General features: G+C 37.1%; 1 protein-coding gene across 11 annotated transcripts in view; it reads left to right on the top strand.

The window, feature by feature from the left end:
* Positions 1–16,470, top strand: part of Dmd (dystrophin) — a 2,242,690-nt gene that overhangs the window by 1,983,927 nt on the left and 242,293 nt on the right. For all 11 annotated transcript variants that reach the window (XM_052732199.1, XM_052732319.1, XM_052732309.1 and 8 more), the window contains one exon: positions 15,047–15,125. In XM_052732199.1, coding sequence (XP_052588159.1) covers positions 15,047–15,125 — 79 coding nt within the window. The remainder of the gene's footprint in view (positions 1–15,046; positions 15,126–16,470) is intronic.

The raw sequence follows: 16,470 nt of genomic DNA on the forward strand, positions 1-16,470 counted from the left end.
AGACATGATAAAAAGGAGAATCACGCTTTAAACCTTTTGTGCATTCTTCTTGGATTTTATTATCATATTAATAATACTTTGAAAAGAAATACAATTTAAAGCAATTAATTATTTAAAAAGTGTACTTGAATTCCTTCCCATGAACAACTAAGTGAAGTCTCCATTCTTAACCCTGACAGTAAAGTACTGCTCTGATTGGACTCCAGGCTACATTCCCAGCCATATATTATCAAGTTCTCTTTTTCTTTGCATTCCAGAGACATGTATTAGTGCCAAAATTTTTTCGCTTTGTGCTCTTGCCATCCAGAATGTCTCTTCTATCTTTGTTCATCAAAAGTATACCTGATGTTGAAGGTCCAGGTTCAAATCAACATCCTCATTAATTTGAGCCAGATATTTGGTAGCCCCTGGGGCTATTTATGCTTCTTTAAGTACTTTTCAGTTACTAGGAAGCAAATGGAACACCTACTGGGTGCCAGGAAGTAGTTTCTCCAACTGTGCACTACATGACATCTCATTCTTTGGACATTAATTTCTTCTTCTGAAAATGATCATAATTGGAGTACTTCGTTCATAGAGTTATTCATTCTTTGAAATACTTACATATGTCTGCCATGAGGCAGGCACTGTCCTTGATCCTGAGGGTACAGCACTGAGTAAAACAAATGGTAATGTGCATTTACTGAGTTTGCCTTGTCATGTATAAGGAAATATTTAGGTAGAAAGTACTCAAAACAACACTGAGAATACAGTAAATACTCTTACACATTGGCTATTATTATTGTTGCTACTATTATTTTTACTCAGTATTTCTATTAATTGATAAGGAAAATGAGGCACATAAATTGCTAAATATAAAACTGAAGTTCAAAAGGCAAGCAAGAGACTCCAACTCATTTCATCCTGACTCAGAATTGGTGCCTTTTCCACTGTGTTGGTAGCGCCTACTCCAGGCTATACATGAGACTTATCCATGAATATGAAAGGAAGCCCAGACTCCAAAATTCCAAGCTCCCAAAAGTGAGTTCAGAAACTGTAGAGATGAGCTAAGACTCTGCAATAGTTAAGAACTTCCTAGGGGATCCAGATATGGTGAGATGGCTTAGTGAGTAAAGGTACCTGCTGCCAAGCCTGAGAGCCTGAGTTCCACCCCAAGACCCATAGAGTGAAAGGAGAGAATCAGCTCCTACAAGCTTTTCTGTGTTGTTTATACACGTGCTATGACACTCTCCCCCACACTAAATAAATAGATAATAAACAGATACAATTTTAAAGAACTTCCTGGGTAATTGTAATGCACTGTCAAAGCAGAGAATGTGTGTGCAACATTAAAATCTTTCCTGTTCTTCTTTATTATGCTTCTTTGTAAATATTCACAAATTCACTAACAACAGAATCCTGTTTTCTTAGTTTTTCTTTCTCCTTCAACCAAAGTGCCTTATAAGCACCCAGTAAGTATTTGAGTAATTAATTGCTTAATTATTTAATTAAAGTTGTTCTTAAAATGCAAATATTCACAGCTGTGATACTTGAAGCCTGTTATGAGCGATCATTGATTATCCCAAGGATATTTATTAACCAGCTAAGAACCAATTGTTGGGAATGAAGGGTATGCTTACCATCTGGGAATAGAACTAAGAAAACCCCAAACCAAATGCTACCCATAGCATCAACATCATCACATAACCTGGGGCCCCTTGACCTTCTCTTTCCTTTCTCAACTCAGGGTAAAATGACGGGGGAAACATATATATTCCTTACCCCTTTTTTTTTGTTTAACTTAGTTTATGTCTCTCTTTTCAAAGATGGAGGGGGGTCTCTCCTTTAAAGAAAGAAAAAATCTTTATTCTTGTCACATCACAAATGTGAAGTTCACTACTATACATTAAGATTATAAGGCAAAAATCCCAAAATGCAGGAGCTGATTATTCACAGTAGACATATTAAGTCAAGAAGCTTATTTTTTCTCTTTGCTAAGGCACAAAGCCTGGGGCTATATGCATTTTTATTACACTTTACTGTCTTGGTTTCACTTGAGGATTAAAAAGAGAGTCAAGGTACAGTGCACGTATCCTGATGGATTTTAGGATTTTGTGCTTTAGTGAAAGGAAGAATCTCATAAAGTACCTCAGATTATTGCTCTGGGAAGTGTACCTACTTCTGTGATGACCTAGAAATTCAATCTTTTGTTTCTCCTGTAAAAGATCACATTGTATTGTGGAAAATTTTTTTCCCTGTAGTTTTCTGCACTATGTAAAGCCACATTTAGAAAAATAGCTTTGGTTTAGATTTGAAGTGAAAATATCTAAAATAGTTCAGGGAAGTCTTATGATTATTCAGGCAGCTTACAAACAGCCTTAGGGTTGGAGTGAGGTGGTGTGAAGAAGGAGGGAAGCAGTGGGAGAAGGGAGGCGTACTACATCAGAAATATATGTATATATACGTATATACATATATATGAAGAACCACGGGCAAGTCCAGGTCTGAGTTTTAACTCCTATTCTATCAAATAGACAGCACCCTACCACTACCACCAGCACAATGGCCACTGCTGCTGCCACGGCCGCAAATAACAAGTGTGTGAGTCTGTCTTCTCCCCTTCATTAAGGACTCATTTATTTCACATGTCTCTTACCTTCTGCTCTGCACCAAAAGAGAGATGGCTCGAATGCGGTAGGGCGGGGCAATACAGGAGATGAGACCTTGCTGCTTACTGGTTTGTTCAAGAGTGGCTTGACACTGGTTTGCCAGCTGTACAACACAAAGAGAAGTGACCAGGGAGGCGAGCTCGTTCCTGGAAACCCACTCCTGACACACAGAGTCTGGGGATATGCAGGCAAATTGGCTGTGAAGGGAGTCAAGGACAGTAGCTTTGGAAAGGCTTAAAGCAGAAGGTTGGATGAGGAGTGTTGATTTCTTTGTTAAAAAAAAAAAACCTTCAGCAATTTTTCCCTTCATGTCTTCATTAAAAATCTTCAGGTGTGTTATTGGCCAAAATATAAGATGAAAAATGTTTAATTTCTGCTGCTTTATCATTTTCATGTATTTATCTTCATGATTTCAACCTGTTTTAATCATTTTAGTATGGATTTACAAACCACTCTATACGCTGCCCTTTATTTTTTTAATGTCACCAATTCTATTTTATCTCATTGACAGTTATTTCAAATTACCACTTCTGGTCCTTGGGAACACTCCTGTGTTCTAATACCAGGAGGCATAATTATGTAATTACAATGTGAACATTATGCTACTTATGGCCTGAAATGCCCCTAGAAAGGAATGCTCCAACGGCCTCAGAAAATTTCTGTGAGAGCAATATCTTCCAAATGTGGAATAAATAAAGCTGCAGAATAAATAGCAAAAGCTGAAATGTAAATGATTTCATGTAATGGTGTTGCAAGGTGAGAGCCACTTGACTTTTGGTTCCTGTTGCAAATCAGGAGTTGCATTAGGAAAGCTTTGAAAATGGGACCTATTTTTTAAATATAAAATCTGTATCAAGTTACATCATCTAAGCTGAGTGATTCAACTTTTATCTCTGAGACAAGGAATGTAGAAGAAACATTTCCTATGATTCCCCCTTCACAATTTTGATAACAATCAGTAGTGGTAACAAAGTCAAGATTTTGACAAATGAAGCAGGATAAGGGGTTGATTGCCACTTTCCTAAATTAAAATTAATGATACCCTTAAGGTACTTGAGTCTATTAAGTCAGCTGAGTGTTGATATAACCTGACTGCATTATCACAGAATCCAGCAATTTCATGCACATGGAAAGCAACAAACAATTTTCTACAGTGCAGTTTAGAAACTTCCTAAGGTGGGAGCTAAAAGCCTCAACCACAGTCTTGCTGTCTGTCTACTCTTGCTTTCCGATTAATGAAAGAGTTCTTCAGAAGTGAGGAACTAATGCTGCTGGAGATGGGCCAGATCCAGGCTTGGACTCCACTTCTCATCATGGCAGGGATCCATAGCCACTTCATCTGAGGCACTATCTGTTCACCCACTGAGTCCATATGCTGTTCGGGTGGATTGTATAGAAGATAAAGTGGTGAGGGGGAAAGGAGTCAGGGCTGGGGATGGAGCTCTGTTAATCCCACTAGGCAAGAATAAGATCACTACCACAAATTTTGAGGCAAATTTGAAGCAAGTTTTATTAAATACTGGCCAAGACAATAGACAATAGTCAGGTCCATAGCCGGGATTCCCAGAACATGGTGCCAAATTACATTAGTCAGGGAACCCACAAGGCTGTCTAATTTCCCACATTTGTCCAATCAGGGGCAAGCATACATCCTGGCATACTCCCTGGTTATATACCTCCTGCCTATGTGTGATCAAGCACATACTATGCAGTTGGATCAACCAAGCTTGGTTACAGAAGCAAAAGCGCACATGGCTTGTTATCTTACATGAACAGCCCCCAGCATTCCAGGAAGTTATTTGTACTTGGGCAATTGGGGCCTACAGGTTAGAGGCACTTTTGTTCTATAGATCTCTTCAGTACAGAAATTAAACTTAAAGCAGAACTTTAGCCCTCATAGCTCACTGATAAAATTTGAAAGACTCTGAGTTCAACCCCAGCACCACCAAAGATATAAAAAAGAAGAGGAGTCAAAGATTAAGAATTCAGGGTCTGGAGAGATGGTCCAGCTGTTAGAAGTACTTGCTGCTCTTGTAGTGGATCTGGGTTTGGTTCTCAATACACACATCAAGTGACTTACAACTGTAGTTCTAGGAGACCTGCCACCCTATTCTGGCCTCCACAAGTAACTGCACACACATGTTGCACGTAAACCTTCACACACACACAAACAGTAAATAAACCTTTTAAAGTATTAAGAAATAAGTCAACACAAAAATATAAAATAGAATGAGGGAAAATCTATATAAGAGGAACATTTAAAAGGTGGATTAGGTATGCATGTAATCTCACTATCAAAATCCCAGTTAAGGCAAGATGATTTCTGGAGCATCAGAATTTGAGACCAGGATGAGTAACATATTAACAATCCATTTAGGAAAAAAAAAAGAGTAATAAAAGCTGGTCTCAAGTGACACACATTAGTTTCCATGACAAAAATCAGCTAACAATTCCACTCAGGGTGGAACCTGTGTTAACCCTGAGATCTAACCTGAAAAGCTCCATTTAACTTCTAAGTGTCCTGATGTTAAGAAAACATAAATGCAAGAAGAGCATCCAGTCAGCCTTGTACTCAGGAAGGCCAAGTTGTTTGGCCACAGAACTGTATGTATCACAAATACATATTCCAAACCTTACATCAGAACATATTTTTCCTCAGTTACAGTTCAGTAGAAATGAGAATTCATAGACTGGAGAGCTGGCTCAGCAGATAAGAGCACTGCCTGCTCTTGCAGAGGACCTGGGTTTAGTTCCTAGCACCTACATGGTGGTTCAAAACCACCTATAACTTCAGTTACAAGGGATCTGATACCCTCTTAACAGCTCTGCAGGTACCAGGCACATGGTGCATAGATATACATGCAGGCAAAACACACATACACATAAAAGAAAATAATAATAATCTTTACAACGAAATGAGAATTCAAAGAATACTAATTTTAAGTTGAAAAGGATTGAAATTACTTGGAAATTACTTGAAATTAACTGCTGCTGTAATAGTCTCAATTGAGTTTTCAGAATGATGTTTAAACATATATTCATGAATGGTATATGTTGTTAGAACTCAAGAGGCTTGACTAAGGAGTTGATACGAAATTGTTCTTTCGAATGAGCTTTATTGGGAGAGAAGGACATGGCAGCCATGATGGACTTCAAAGTGGGAGGGCATTAGAAGATATAGAGCACCACCTTGTAGACAGCCTCCCCTTCAAATCCAGAGAAGAGCTGCATTTGGATAGATAGCCACCATATACAGCATAGCTGAGATCCTGAAGGGAGGGGCAAGCCCTTTGGCTCCAGAGAACAAAGAGAGTTTTTGACTCTTACAGGTTTTTCAAGGAGGTAGACAATCTTCATGCCATGAGATCTGACCTAGGCTGACCTACATACTGAGGGACACAGAGACAAGCACTAAATAAGACCATAAACTTACCCTTTAAATTATTTTAGATTTATTTGTTTTATTTTTATGTGATGAATGTTTGTATGTGTGTGTGTATGTATATGTACCACATTTGTGCCTAGTACCAACAAATGTCAGAAGAGTGCTACTGATCCCCTGGAGTTAGAGTTATAGATGGTTGTGAGCCACTATATGAATACCAGGAACTGAAGCTGGGTCCTCTCAAAGAATGACAAGTGCTCTTAACTGCTGAGCCACGTCTCCAACCCCATAAACTTAACTTTTATAAACATTTATTCATTATTATTATGTGTGTGCATATTGTGTATTTGTATGAGCATGTGTGCCATAGCACTTGTGTGGAAGTCGGGAGACAATTTGTCGAGTCAGTTCTCTCCTTCCATCTTTGAGTTCTGGGATCAAACTTAAGTTGCAAGGCTTGTACACTAAGTCTCTTTCCCTACTCTGGCATCTCGCAAGCCCACCGAAAATTTATCTTGCAACTATAATGGGGAAGAGCTTCAAAGTCACAGCACAACATATTTTCTTATCAAATATCTGTCCAAGGAGAGAGGGAAGATACAGCTTAAGGAGGCACGGTCTGATTTGGGGGAGAGGAACAGAGTAGCTGGAGGGTCTGTCATCTAACACAAAAAAGGATTTGCAAGCAAGAACAGATTACATAGGACCTCTAAACACAAATATATAACTCACAAAAAACTGTAGATTTCAAAATTATGTGCCAAAAATTCATGTGTAGACTGTGGACTACACATATACTACCAGAGTCTACAGGTATGTGGATAGAGGACATTACTCACTATGCTCACAGTGAGAGAGGAGTTGAAGGGTTATGCTTGCTTGTTTTACTTTGTTGTTTTTATTTTTAATAGCTTCAAATGTATAGGTGTAGAGTATGGTTCTAACATGAGCATGGGTATTCATCAAGCTTCAAGACAAAGTAAGAGCCAGACAATCAAAATGCACATGCCTAGTTAAATTTTTTGTAGCCTGTGGTAAACATGCTTTCTTTGTGGTATCAGGAAGAACCCTTGGTAATTAGAAAGAATCCACATTGTCCAGCAAGGCATTTCCTCATCAGGTGATTACTATGCCTCTCATAAACCTCTAGAGAAGACAATAATTTAAATGTGATTAACCAGCAAGTCAAGAGAAAAGTGGAAGTCCTTGAAATTTTAAAACAAAGTCATCAGCACTTACATTTAGATAGTACCATTTCCTAAGAGCTGTAATTGTTTATCTGTGTTCTTTTTCTTTTCTGTTTTTAATCTCTCAGCTGATTTAAAGCAGATTTAAAGAAAAAAAGAAATACAGAGCTGGCATTGGTAGTATCACACTTTAATCCCAGCACTCAGGAGGTAGAGGTAGATGGATCTCTGACTTTGAGGCAAGCCTGGTCTACAGAGCAAGTTCCAGAACAGCCAGGGCTACATAGAGAAAAACCAAAAAAAAAAAAAAAAAAAAAAAAGAAAAAGAAAATGAAAGGAAAGAAAGAAGGAAGGGAGGGAGAGAGAAAGAGAGGCAGGGAGGGAGAAAGAAAGAGAGAGAGAGAGAGAGAGAGAGAGAGAGAGAGAGAGAGAGAGAGAGAGAGAGAGAGAGAAACAAAGAAACAAAGAAAGAAATCTTTCAATTTAACACAGGAATGTATTGAGCAATGGAAAAGAGCTGAGAGTTAAGACTTGTTGAATGATTTGATACTCATTCATTTCCCTCAAATTACCCTTTGAGTTCTACTGTATTCATAGTTAGCACAGTAACTAACAGAGTATGGGGAGTCAAGACTTTCATTCATTCCCTTAGTAAATATTTCTGAGCATCTCCTATATACTAGACACTGTGCTATGCTGTGAACAATATAGCACCTCTGTCTCATAGACCAGGAACCTGCATTCTAGTAATTATCTTCTGAATGAATGAATGTAGAGAAGTGGTTTGTTTTGCTTTGCTTTGCTATGCTTTTAGAGCTAAGGGTAGCTTGGTAGCAAAGCACATGCCAATCATTTATAAAGCCCAGAGTTCAATCCTTGGTACCACACAAAGCAAAATCAAATACACATTAGAAACCCAGGAAAGAGTTCTTACTGGACTTATAAAAGGTATCCACAAACAGCACATTATACAGAACTCATCAAAAAATGAAAGCAAAGAATAATATACATAACTCTCAAATATGTTTATTTTAAAAGTAGAATAGAAATATTGGAGACATTTAGGGTTTGGGGTTCTTTATGCTTGATTGCATTAATTTGTCCAAAACCTAACATCATAGGCAAAATGAATATAATGTTTTTTTTTAACTTTCATTATCAAAGTATTTTTTTTACTTTCATTATCAAATTGAAGGAAATAGGGGAGAAAGAAGGGGAAGGGAGGGGAAGGAAGAGAAAGGAAAAGAAAACAGAAAAGTGATATTCCAAAGTGAATTCCAAATATTCAACATTAGGAATGTTGAAAAAGAGATCGTTTATTTAAAATGTACTTGTCATGGTAAAAATTCAAGAGTAATATGTACAATAATCATGTCAGCTAACATGAACTAAACACCTGTTGTATGTTAGGTACTGTGCTCCTCTCTGGAGATAGCCCAGGAAAGAGAGTTATGTCCCCTGTTCTCACAGAGCATATAAAAAAGACCTTCATTTTCTCCTCCAGCATGCATGTAGTGAAGAATTGCTGCAAACTAGATTATGAGTACTCCCAGAGCAGATGGCAGGGTTTTGCCCATCTGGGACAGTTCTAAAGAATAGACCCTTGTGTATCAATAGATAAGGTTTCTTCCAGTTCTAAGCTTTCGCGGCCTATGATCAAATGGTAGAAACAGGATGTATGCTTCCAGAAAGATGTTCTATTCGTATTGCTTCTGTAAAAAAGGAAACAAGGGCCATGACCTATTAATCTATTCCTCATGTCCGTTTAAACAATTTCATTTAAACTTCTTTAACTTTTTGCTCAGCTCACCTTCCTAAGTTCATTTTGCCTCCTTTTTATCCTCCCTTTTGTCCTTTTTTAATCCTTCCTTTCCTTTCCTTTAATGACTTAAATATTGTTGTCAGTTAAAGGTTCTTATATTTCACATGAATTCTGGCACACAAATATCACTGTTCCATTTTCTAATAATCTTTTTTCCAGCCTCCCAGATTTGAAATAAAGAAGTACACTATTTCAAAAATTAACTCGTGGTATAGAGTGGCAAAATGGGAGGATGCTTACAAACTAAAAGTGTGAAGCCCTGGCTTCTACCCTCAGCCGCATACAAAGAAATCAAAATAAGCCCTGATATTCAATTGAATGCATCACCTTCCTTCAAAATATTACTGTGAACCTTCTTTTTCAATTTATTTTTTAAATGTTCGTTCATACCATATATTTTGATCATATTCTTTCCCTTCTCCCAACTCCCTTTGGATCACTCAGAATGAACCTTTCACATCAAGAATCAGGGATCTATGCTGAAAAGGAGTAAGAGCCAAAGGTGGTGGCTGACTCAAAGGAACCTGCATCTTCCAGACACAACAGGGCTGGTATACATATGAACTCACAGAGACTGTGACAACACACGGGGACCTGTGCAGGTTCCAACCAGACCAAACCAGAACTATGTGTCTTCTTTGATGTTCCATAGAGTGCTGTGTTGATTGCTGCACATATCACGCTCTGTCCAGTCCGTTGGGACAGTCTCTAACTGGTCACAGAAGCTTCAGTTTCTCAAAAGAGAGCTTATCACCAGGTCTCACTTCCCAGCCAGTTAAGCGTTGAAAAAATAGAGATGATGGTCTTTGGTTAATGCATTCTTTTTAATATTAACAAATATACATAAAGTGAATAAAAAACAGAAAGAATAATTACAATTGCCAGTGCAAGGTCATGGTATCTACTTTCTGTTTCTGATGTTCTGGTTTACATATTATTTCATATTAGTTAAAAACACAGCCAGTTCAAAAGGTCTGATGCATGTGAGCTATTGTTTCAAAAATTTATCAAATTTGTTTTCCATGAAAAATTGCTCACAGAATAAAGTACTTTGTTGGTAAGGAACTATAGCCTGTGAAAACCTTGGTTCCCTTCACATTTTTCTCTCTCACAATTATTTCTTTATTCAATTTGCATTCATTCTACAGAAAACCTTGCTCCTGTGACAATTTATAAAGTAAAAAAAATTATGCTTAATTCTTGGATACTTTAGGACTGTTTCCTGACTATTTCATTCCAGGACAGGATACATTTTTAATTTGAGTCTCCTCCTGTGTTTTCATTAAGTTTGAGTCATAAGGAGAGAAATTCACTTTGATCTTATTTTCAAGTCTTGACAACCCTAGGTGTACACTAGAAATTATCATTGTTCTCCTTGTATGACAAATTTTTAGCCATAGCCTTTAGAAATTAAGGGACTGCAATTGACTCAGGTGCTACATCTATGTGGTTCCTATGAAGTGGCCACCATTGTCACTAAAGGACTTGGCCTGTGGCACACTCACAGTCTACCCCCATCTAGTCATGAGGATTTCTTTAACAGTATGAAAAAAAAAGGATCTCTGATCATTGACCAATCTTCTCCTTTCTGTTTCCCAACGTTCACATTTATCTCCTGATTCATTTGTTCATGAAATGATACATTCTAAATTCAGAAATAATTATATATATATATATATATATATATATATATATATATATAAAATTCATAGTGTATTTATATGTGTTCTTCCATAGCTTTTCTGTGAAAGCTTATGGTATCATGTTTTATTAAAGACTAAGAATAGGTCTCATATTGGATCATAAAATGAATTGGTGACTAAAAGTTTATAGAGGTACACACTTGATTTGGTCTCTATAAGACAAATTAATTGATAAGAACATGAAGACATTTATAGGCTGTGATATATCTCAATGATAAAGAACTTTCTTAGCATGTGCAAGGCATTGGACTCAATCCACAATATGGTATACAGAGAGAGAGAGAGAGAGAGAGAGAGAGAGAGAGAGAGAGAGAGAGAGAAATTTAAAAGTTAACTACTTTCCAAATATTTACAATGTTCTCTTTTAATCTTCTACAAAGCTATTAAGAGCAATAACCAGACTGAAGAAGTTTGAATATTCCCAATGCTAATTTTCCAACTTACAAAGCTTTAGCAGTAAATTGTTTGTTGGTTATTTTGTTTGTTTTGCTTTGACAGGTGCTTGTTTTGTAGCCTAGGTTAGTTTTAAGCTTTTTATGTAGTTCAGGTTGGCTATGAGCTTGCAATCTTTCTACTTTGGCCTTTTGAGTGCAAGTATTACAGGCATACACCAGCCTACCCAGTCAGAGCAAGTTTCTTTTTAAACCTTCATGCCTCAGTTTCTATATCGATGGAATTAAGGAGTAATGTTACTTGTTACAGTGTTATTGTAAAGAATAAAATTTCGATTTGTATTCCTATATACATAGCATTAAAAAAATGTTAGGCATTTTGTTTTGTATATGATACCCTGCTCATTATACCTTATCCTTATTCATTTATTAACCATAATAGCAAAAATTTACAGAGACATTATATTAGTCAGGATTCCCTAGGACCCAAGTAGGAGGGTGAAAGAGATGGATGATAGATGGGAGAGGGGGCAGGAAGGGAAGAAGAGTGGGAGAGAAAGAGAAAAAGAGAGAGGATAGATAGATAGATAGATAGATAGATAGATAGATAGATAGATAGATAGATAGATTTGCTTGGAAGGTTTTAGCTCATAAAACTATGGAGGCTAAGAAGTTCTGTGATCTTATGTGAATATGCTAGAAACCCAGAACAGCTGGTGGTAGAGAGCAGATCCAAGTCCAAAGGCAAAATAGTAAATCTCAGTCCCAGGGCAGATTATGTGCCAGCTGAAGTAGGTGACCAGGACAGAAACGAGCCTACTTTTATTGTTTGTTTCAGGCCTTCAGCTGATTTGCATAAGGCATACCCACCTTGGGGAAGGCAATTTACTTTGCTGAAACTACAAATTCCAATGACAATTTCATTTTTTAAATCATTTAAAAATACCTATACAGAGACACTCAGAAATAATGTCTATTTTGGGAACAGTGAAATTTACACATAAAACTGACTATCACAGATATAAAATGAACATTGGTGGATATTCTTTTTTGTTCTCTTTCCCTCTGCCTCTTGCTCTCCCCGTCCCCCCAAGATGCACACATACAGATACAGGATCCATTATTTTTGAGGAGAATTCTTTTTGTTTGTTTGTTTTTGGTTTTGTTTTATTAAGAAAATATTTTTATTCATTTTACATAGCAATCAAAGATCCCACTCTTCCCTCCTCCTGCCCCTCCAGTCTCCCCCTCCCAACTCACCCCCCATTCCCTCTTACAAGAAAGTAAGGCCTCCCATGGGGAGGTACATTTAGTAGAGGCAGGTCCAAGCCCCTCCCCTGCCTCAAGGCTGTGCGAGGTATCCCACCATACGTAGTGGGCTCCAAAATGTCAACTCATGCACCAGGGATGGATTCTGGTCCTACTGCCAGAGGGCCCCTTGAGCAGATCAAGCTACACAACTGTCTCTCTATGCAGCAAAGGCATCAAGACCATGATGGGGAAACCTACACAGACAACCAAACCAAACTAGTGGGTACTCATGAAATTTAGGATCCATTTATTTTGACAATTAGTCTTTAAGCAAATATTTGCTATCACTTCCACTATACAGACTCCAGGGAGTCATATGAAGGGAGGAGTGGAGACATGCACATGCGAGGAGAAGCCCCTACCCCCAAGAGGTTCATGTTCTATTTTAGGAGACCCTCATTTCCTTATGATTTCTGGATGATTCTATACAAATGCCCTATGTATAAACCATGTGCTATGAGCATGCTGAGGAAGCAATTGATTCTCACCTTGGAGATAGAAAATTAAGCATTTCAGCCCGAGCATACAATCAGTGGGAGAGAAGGTGGTTAGGGCCTTCTGGGGAGGTGTAATGATGACATGAAACCCCACTATATATATATATGTATATATATATATATATATATATATATATATATATATGGAATATTGCAGGACAGCTGACTGGTAGACTCAGCAGTTAGAGTATGGCTGACAGAGCAAAGGTCTAAATCCGGGTAAACAAATCTGAAATGTTTCTAGTGCTTCCCTGTGTATTATAATGAGGGAAATCCTGCATCATTTTGAAACCTTGCTTAGTGAGTCTCAACCAAAGATAGACAAAGCTAGAGAAAGAGTAAAAAATTCTAGATCTACATTAGGTATTTCATTGATATTGCAAAGTCAGGGTTGACATTAGTTTAGACTACTTAATGAGATTGAGAACTGCTTTCTTTACAGATGATTCTGCACAGCACAAGAACCTAAATTCTGGTGCCTGTGGGCACTCTCTGAACATTTCCTTGTTTAGCATGGGCTGTTGACAACCTAACTAAGATCCAGAGTTTTTGAGGAGGATGCCTGGGGCCACCACTAATACTGAGTTGGTGAAATGCCAGATGACAAAGTGCATCATTTCACACCTTCCAAAAGGTCTCCCCCTTTCCCTACCAAGAATGGAATTCAGTAAGCTTAAACAGGACAGTATGTAAACGTATTATAGAAAAACATAATAGAAAAAAAGAATGACAAGATTTATTCCATGCTGCCTGGGGCATATTTCTTATTAATTTCTAAATGTGCTGAAAACTGAACTCTGAAAATTTCTTTCATCTCATTACCTACCCTGTGTTACCACAAATTTAAGCCTTGCCTCTGCTTTTTTGATGTGTGTGTGTGTGTGTGTGTGTGTGTGTGTGTGTGTGTGTGTATACATGAATGTGTGTGTAGGTACATATGCATATATGTGTGTGTTCATGTGGGAACCTGAAAACAACCACAGGTGTCATCATCATGAACACCATCCATTTCCTCTGAGACAGTGTCTCTCAATGGCCTGGAAAAACCAATTTAGGTACATTGACTGGCCAGTAAACTCTGGGGATGTTCTGGTCTCCTCCCCTGCACTAGCATTATAAGCATGTGCCACCACACACAGTACTAATAATTTCATCAGTGGTTCTCAAACTGTGGGTCGAGACCCCTTTGGGGATCTAATGACCATTTCACAGGGTCACATATCCGATATTCTGCATATCAGAGATTTACATTACGATTAATAACTGTAGCAAAATTACAGTTTTGAAGTAGCAATGAAATAATTGTATGGTTGGGAGTCGCCACAACCTGAGGGACTTTATTAAGGGTCACAGCATTACCTAAGTTGAGAACTGCTGACTTATGTTCTAGAACTCGTCATACTCAAGTCCTTGTCCTTGTCACTGCAAGTACTCTAGTGACTGAACTATCTCTCCAACTCATCCTTTTTTAACTTAATTGTTTTACTGTACTTTTTATTTCAATTTGCTTTGTTCTCATTTGTTGAGTTGAGTTAGGGTCCCACTATATAGCTCTAGATAGCTGTAATGCATGATCCTCCTACTTCAGCCTCTCAAGTACTAAAATTTCAGGTGGGTGACATCAGTGCCAAGCTAATAATTATCACCAACCTTTGGTTGTTTATTGTTAAGAATTAACTAAAACTCTGTAACTAGTAATAATTAATTAAAATTAATTTAACAAAAATCATTAGTCAAAGCCAAATATATATTTACAAGATACTATCAGTACTCAGTATAATATCTGAGACAATTTCCCCAGCATTTTGTAAAATAAATCAGAATGCGCAATTTATTGGTGGTTTCCAATGAAGAGAGAGTAAAAAGTAGCATTTTATAACTGTCAGAAAAGAACAAGTTATTTGTGTTTGAACTTGGTTTGGTAAAAATGAGTCTTGAAGACCATTTACAGTTAGGACATATTAAAACCAGAGTTATGAATTGTTGCTTTGCTGTTCTTAGCCTTAGAGACCCAAAACATCTTACCATAAAGAAAGCAGTATTTTAATTGTTCTTCATTAAAAATGCTGAGAAAATATCATTTCTCTTTCTTTCCTCCCAGGTGGCTGTGGAGGATCGTGTCAGGCAGCTGCATGAAGCCCACAGGGACTTTGGACCAGCATCCCAGCACTTCCTTTCTAGTAAGTCATTTTCATTGTTGACTGATTAACCTCTTCATTGTGTCTTGGTAGCTAAACAATTAGAAAGAGTTCAATTAACAGGCATCTCTGTCAGATACATGAGAGGTTATGTTTCATCCTAAACTGTAGCTTGGTGGAACACAAGGCCTAGTTCGATGGTTTTCTCTAGTCACCAGCTAAAATACAATTGTTTCCTGTAGTCTGTTCTCCAGTACTGACTTCATGAATATTTTGAATATCACTGCCTGTATCAACTCATTTTGTAAAGCTGATCATTATATCATCATGATAATATCAGTCAATATGTGTTATTATGAGTCTAAATTTTTCTATGCTAGAGATGAAATTCAGTGCCTTATTCATGCTAAGCAACTGTCGTACCACTGAGCTAAATTCCTAGCCTTTGTTTTTGTGAGACAAGGTCTCACTACATGCCTGAAACTGACCTCAAACTCATTATCCTTTGCCTCAGCCTTTCAAGTGCTGGAATTACAGACATGCGACACCACACCCAGCTATAGTTAGTAACAAAGTCATTAAATTCTTTCATCTCCAATTGTTCCCTTTCCTTAATTATCCTTACTTCTCTTTATCCTTCATTTTCACTGTTCCTTTTATTTACCAGTTTTCATGATTTGTTCATTGAAATTTGTAATCAACTGCAATATTTATATGTTATAATAAAAATTACATGTTTTGTAATTAATACTAAGAGAGACAGCTTTAGTTTACTGAAAGATTTACTGGAACATTCTATTAGTATCACAATGCATATCTAATTGGCAAGCACCTGTTTTCCTCTAATTAGTTTTGTTAATTTTTAATATCTCTATGGTTATATATGTTTCTATGGAAATGTACTATATATATATGTATAACTGCATTTACTTTGTAATTTGTAAGTTTTATATATATATATATATATATATATATATATATATATATATATATAATACATTTCCATAGAAACGTGTGTGTGTGTGTATCTGTGTGTGTGTGTGTGTTGGAGTACTTAAAAGCCACAGTTCTACTCCATATAATTAATACCTCTTAGCATTTGATATATTATTTTGGGGTCCTACATGATTATGTAGGTGGTTTTAACATCACTTAATGCAGTTACTTTTTGATATGCAATTTTACAAACATTAATTGATTTGGTTCTTCTAGCAAGTCCATGAGGTTGTTCAAGTATTATACTCATTTTAATGATGAGGAAATTATACTCATTTTATTGATGATGAAATTAAGAAATCCACATTTACACAGCAGGTTTATAAGCAAGCCAGAATTCAAACTTAAGAAGATGGTTACAGAGTCTGTTTTTAACCATTACACTGCAGTT

The sequence above is a fragment of the Peromyscus californicus genome, unplaced genomic scaffold (assembly GCF_007827085.1).
Source record: "Peromyscus californicus insignis strain IS unplaced genomic scaffold, ASM782708v3 Scaffold_10__1_contigs__length_136768540, whole genome shotgun sequence".
In the NCBI taxonomy this organism is placed as follows: Eukaryota; Metazoa; Chordata; class Mammalia; order Rodentia; family Cricetidae; genus Peromyscus; species Peromyscus californicus.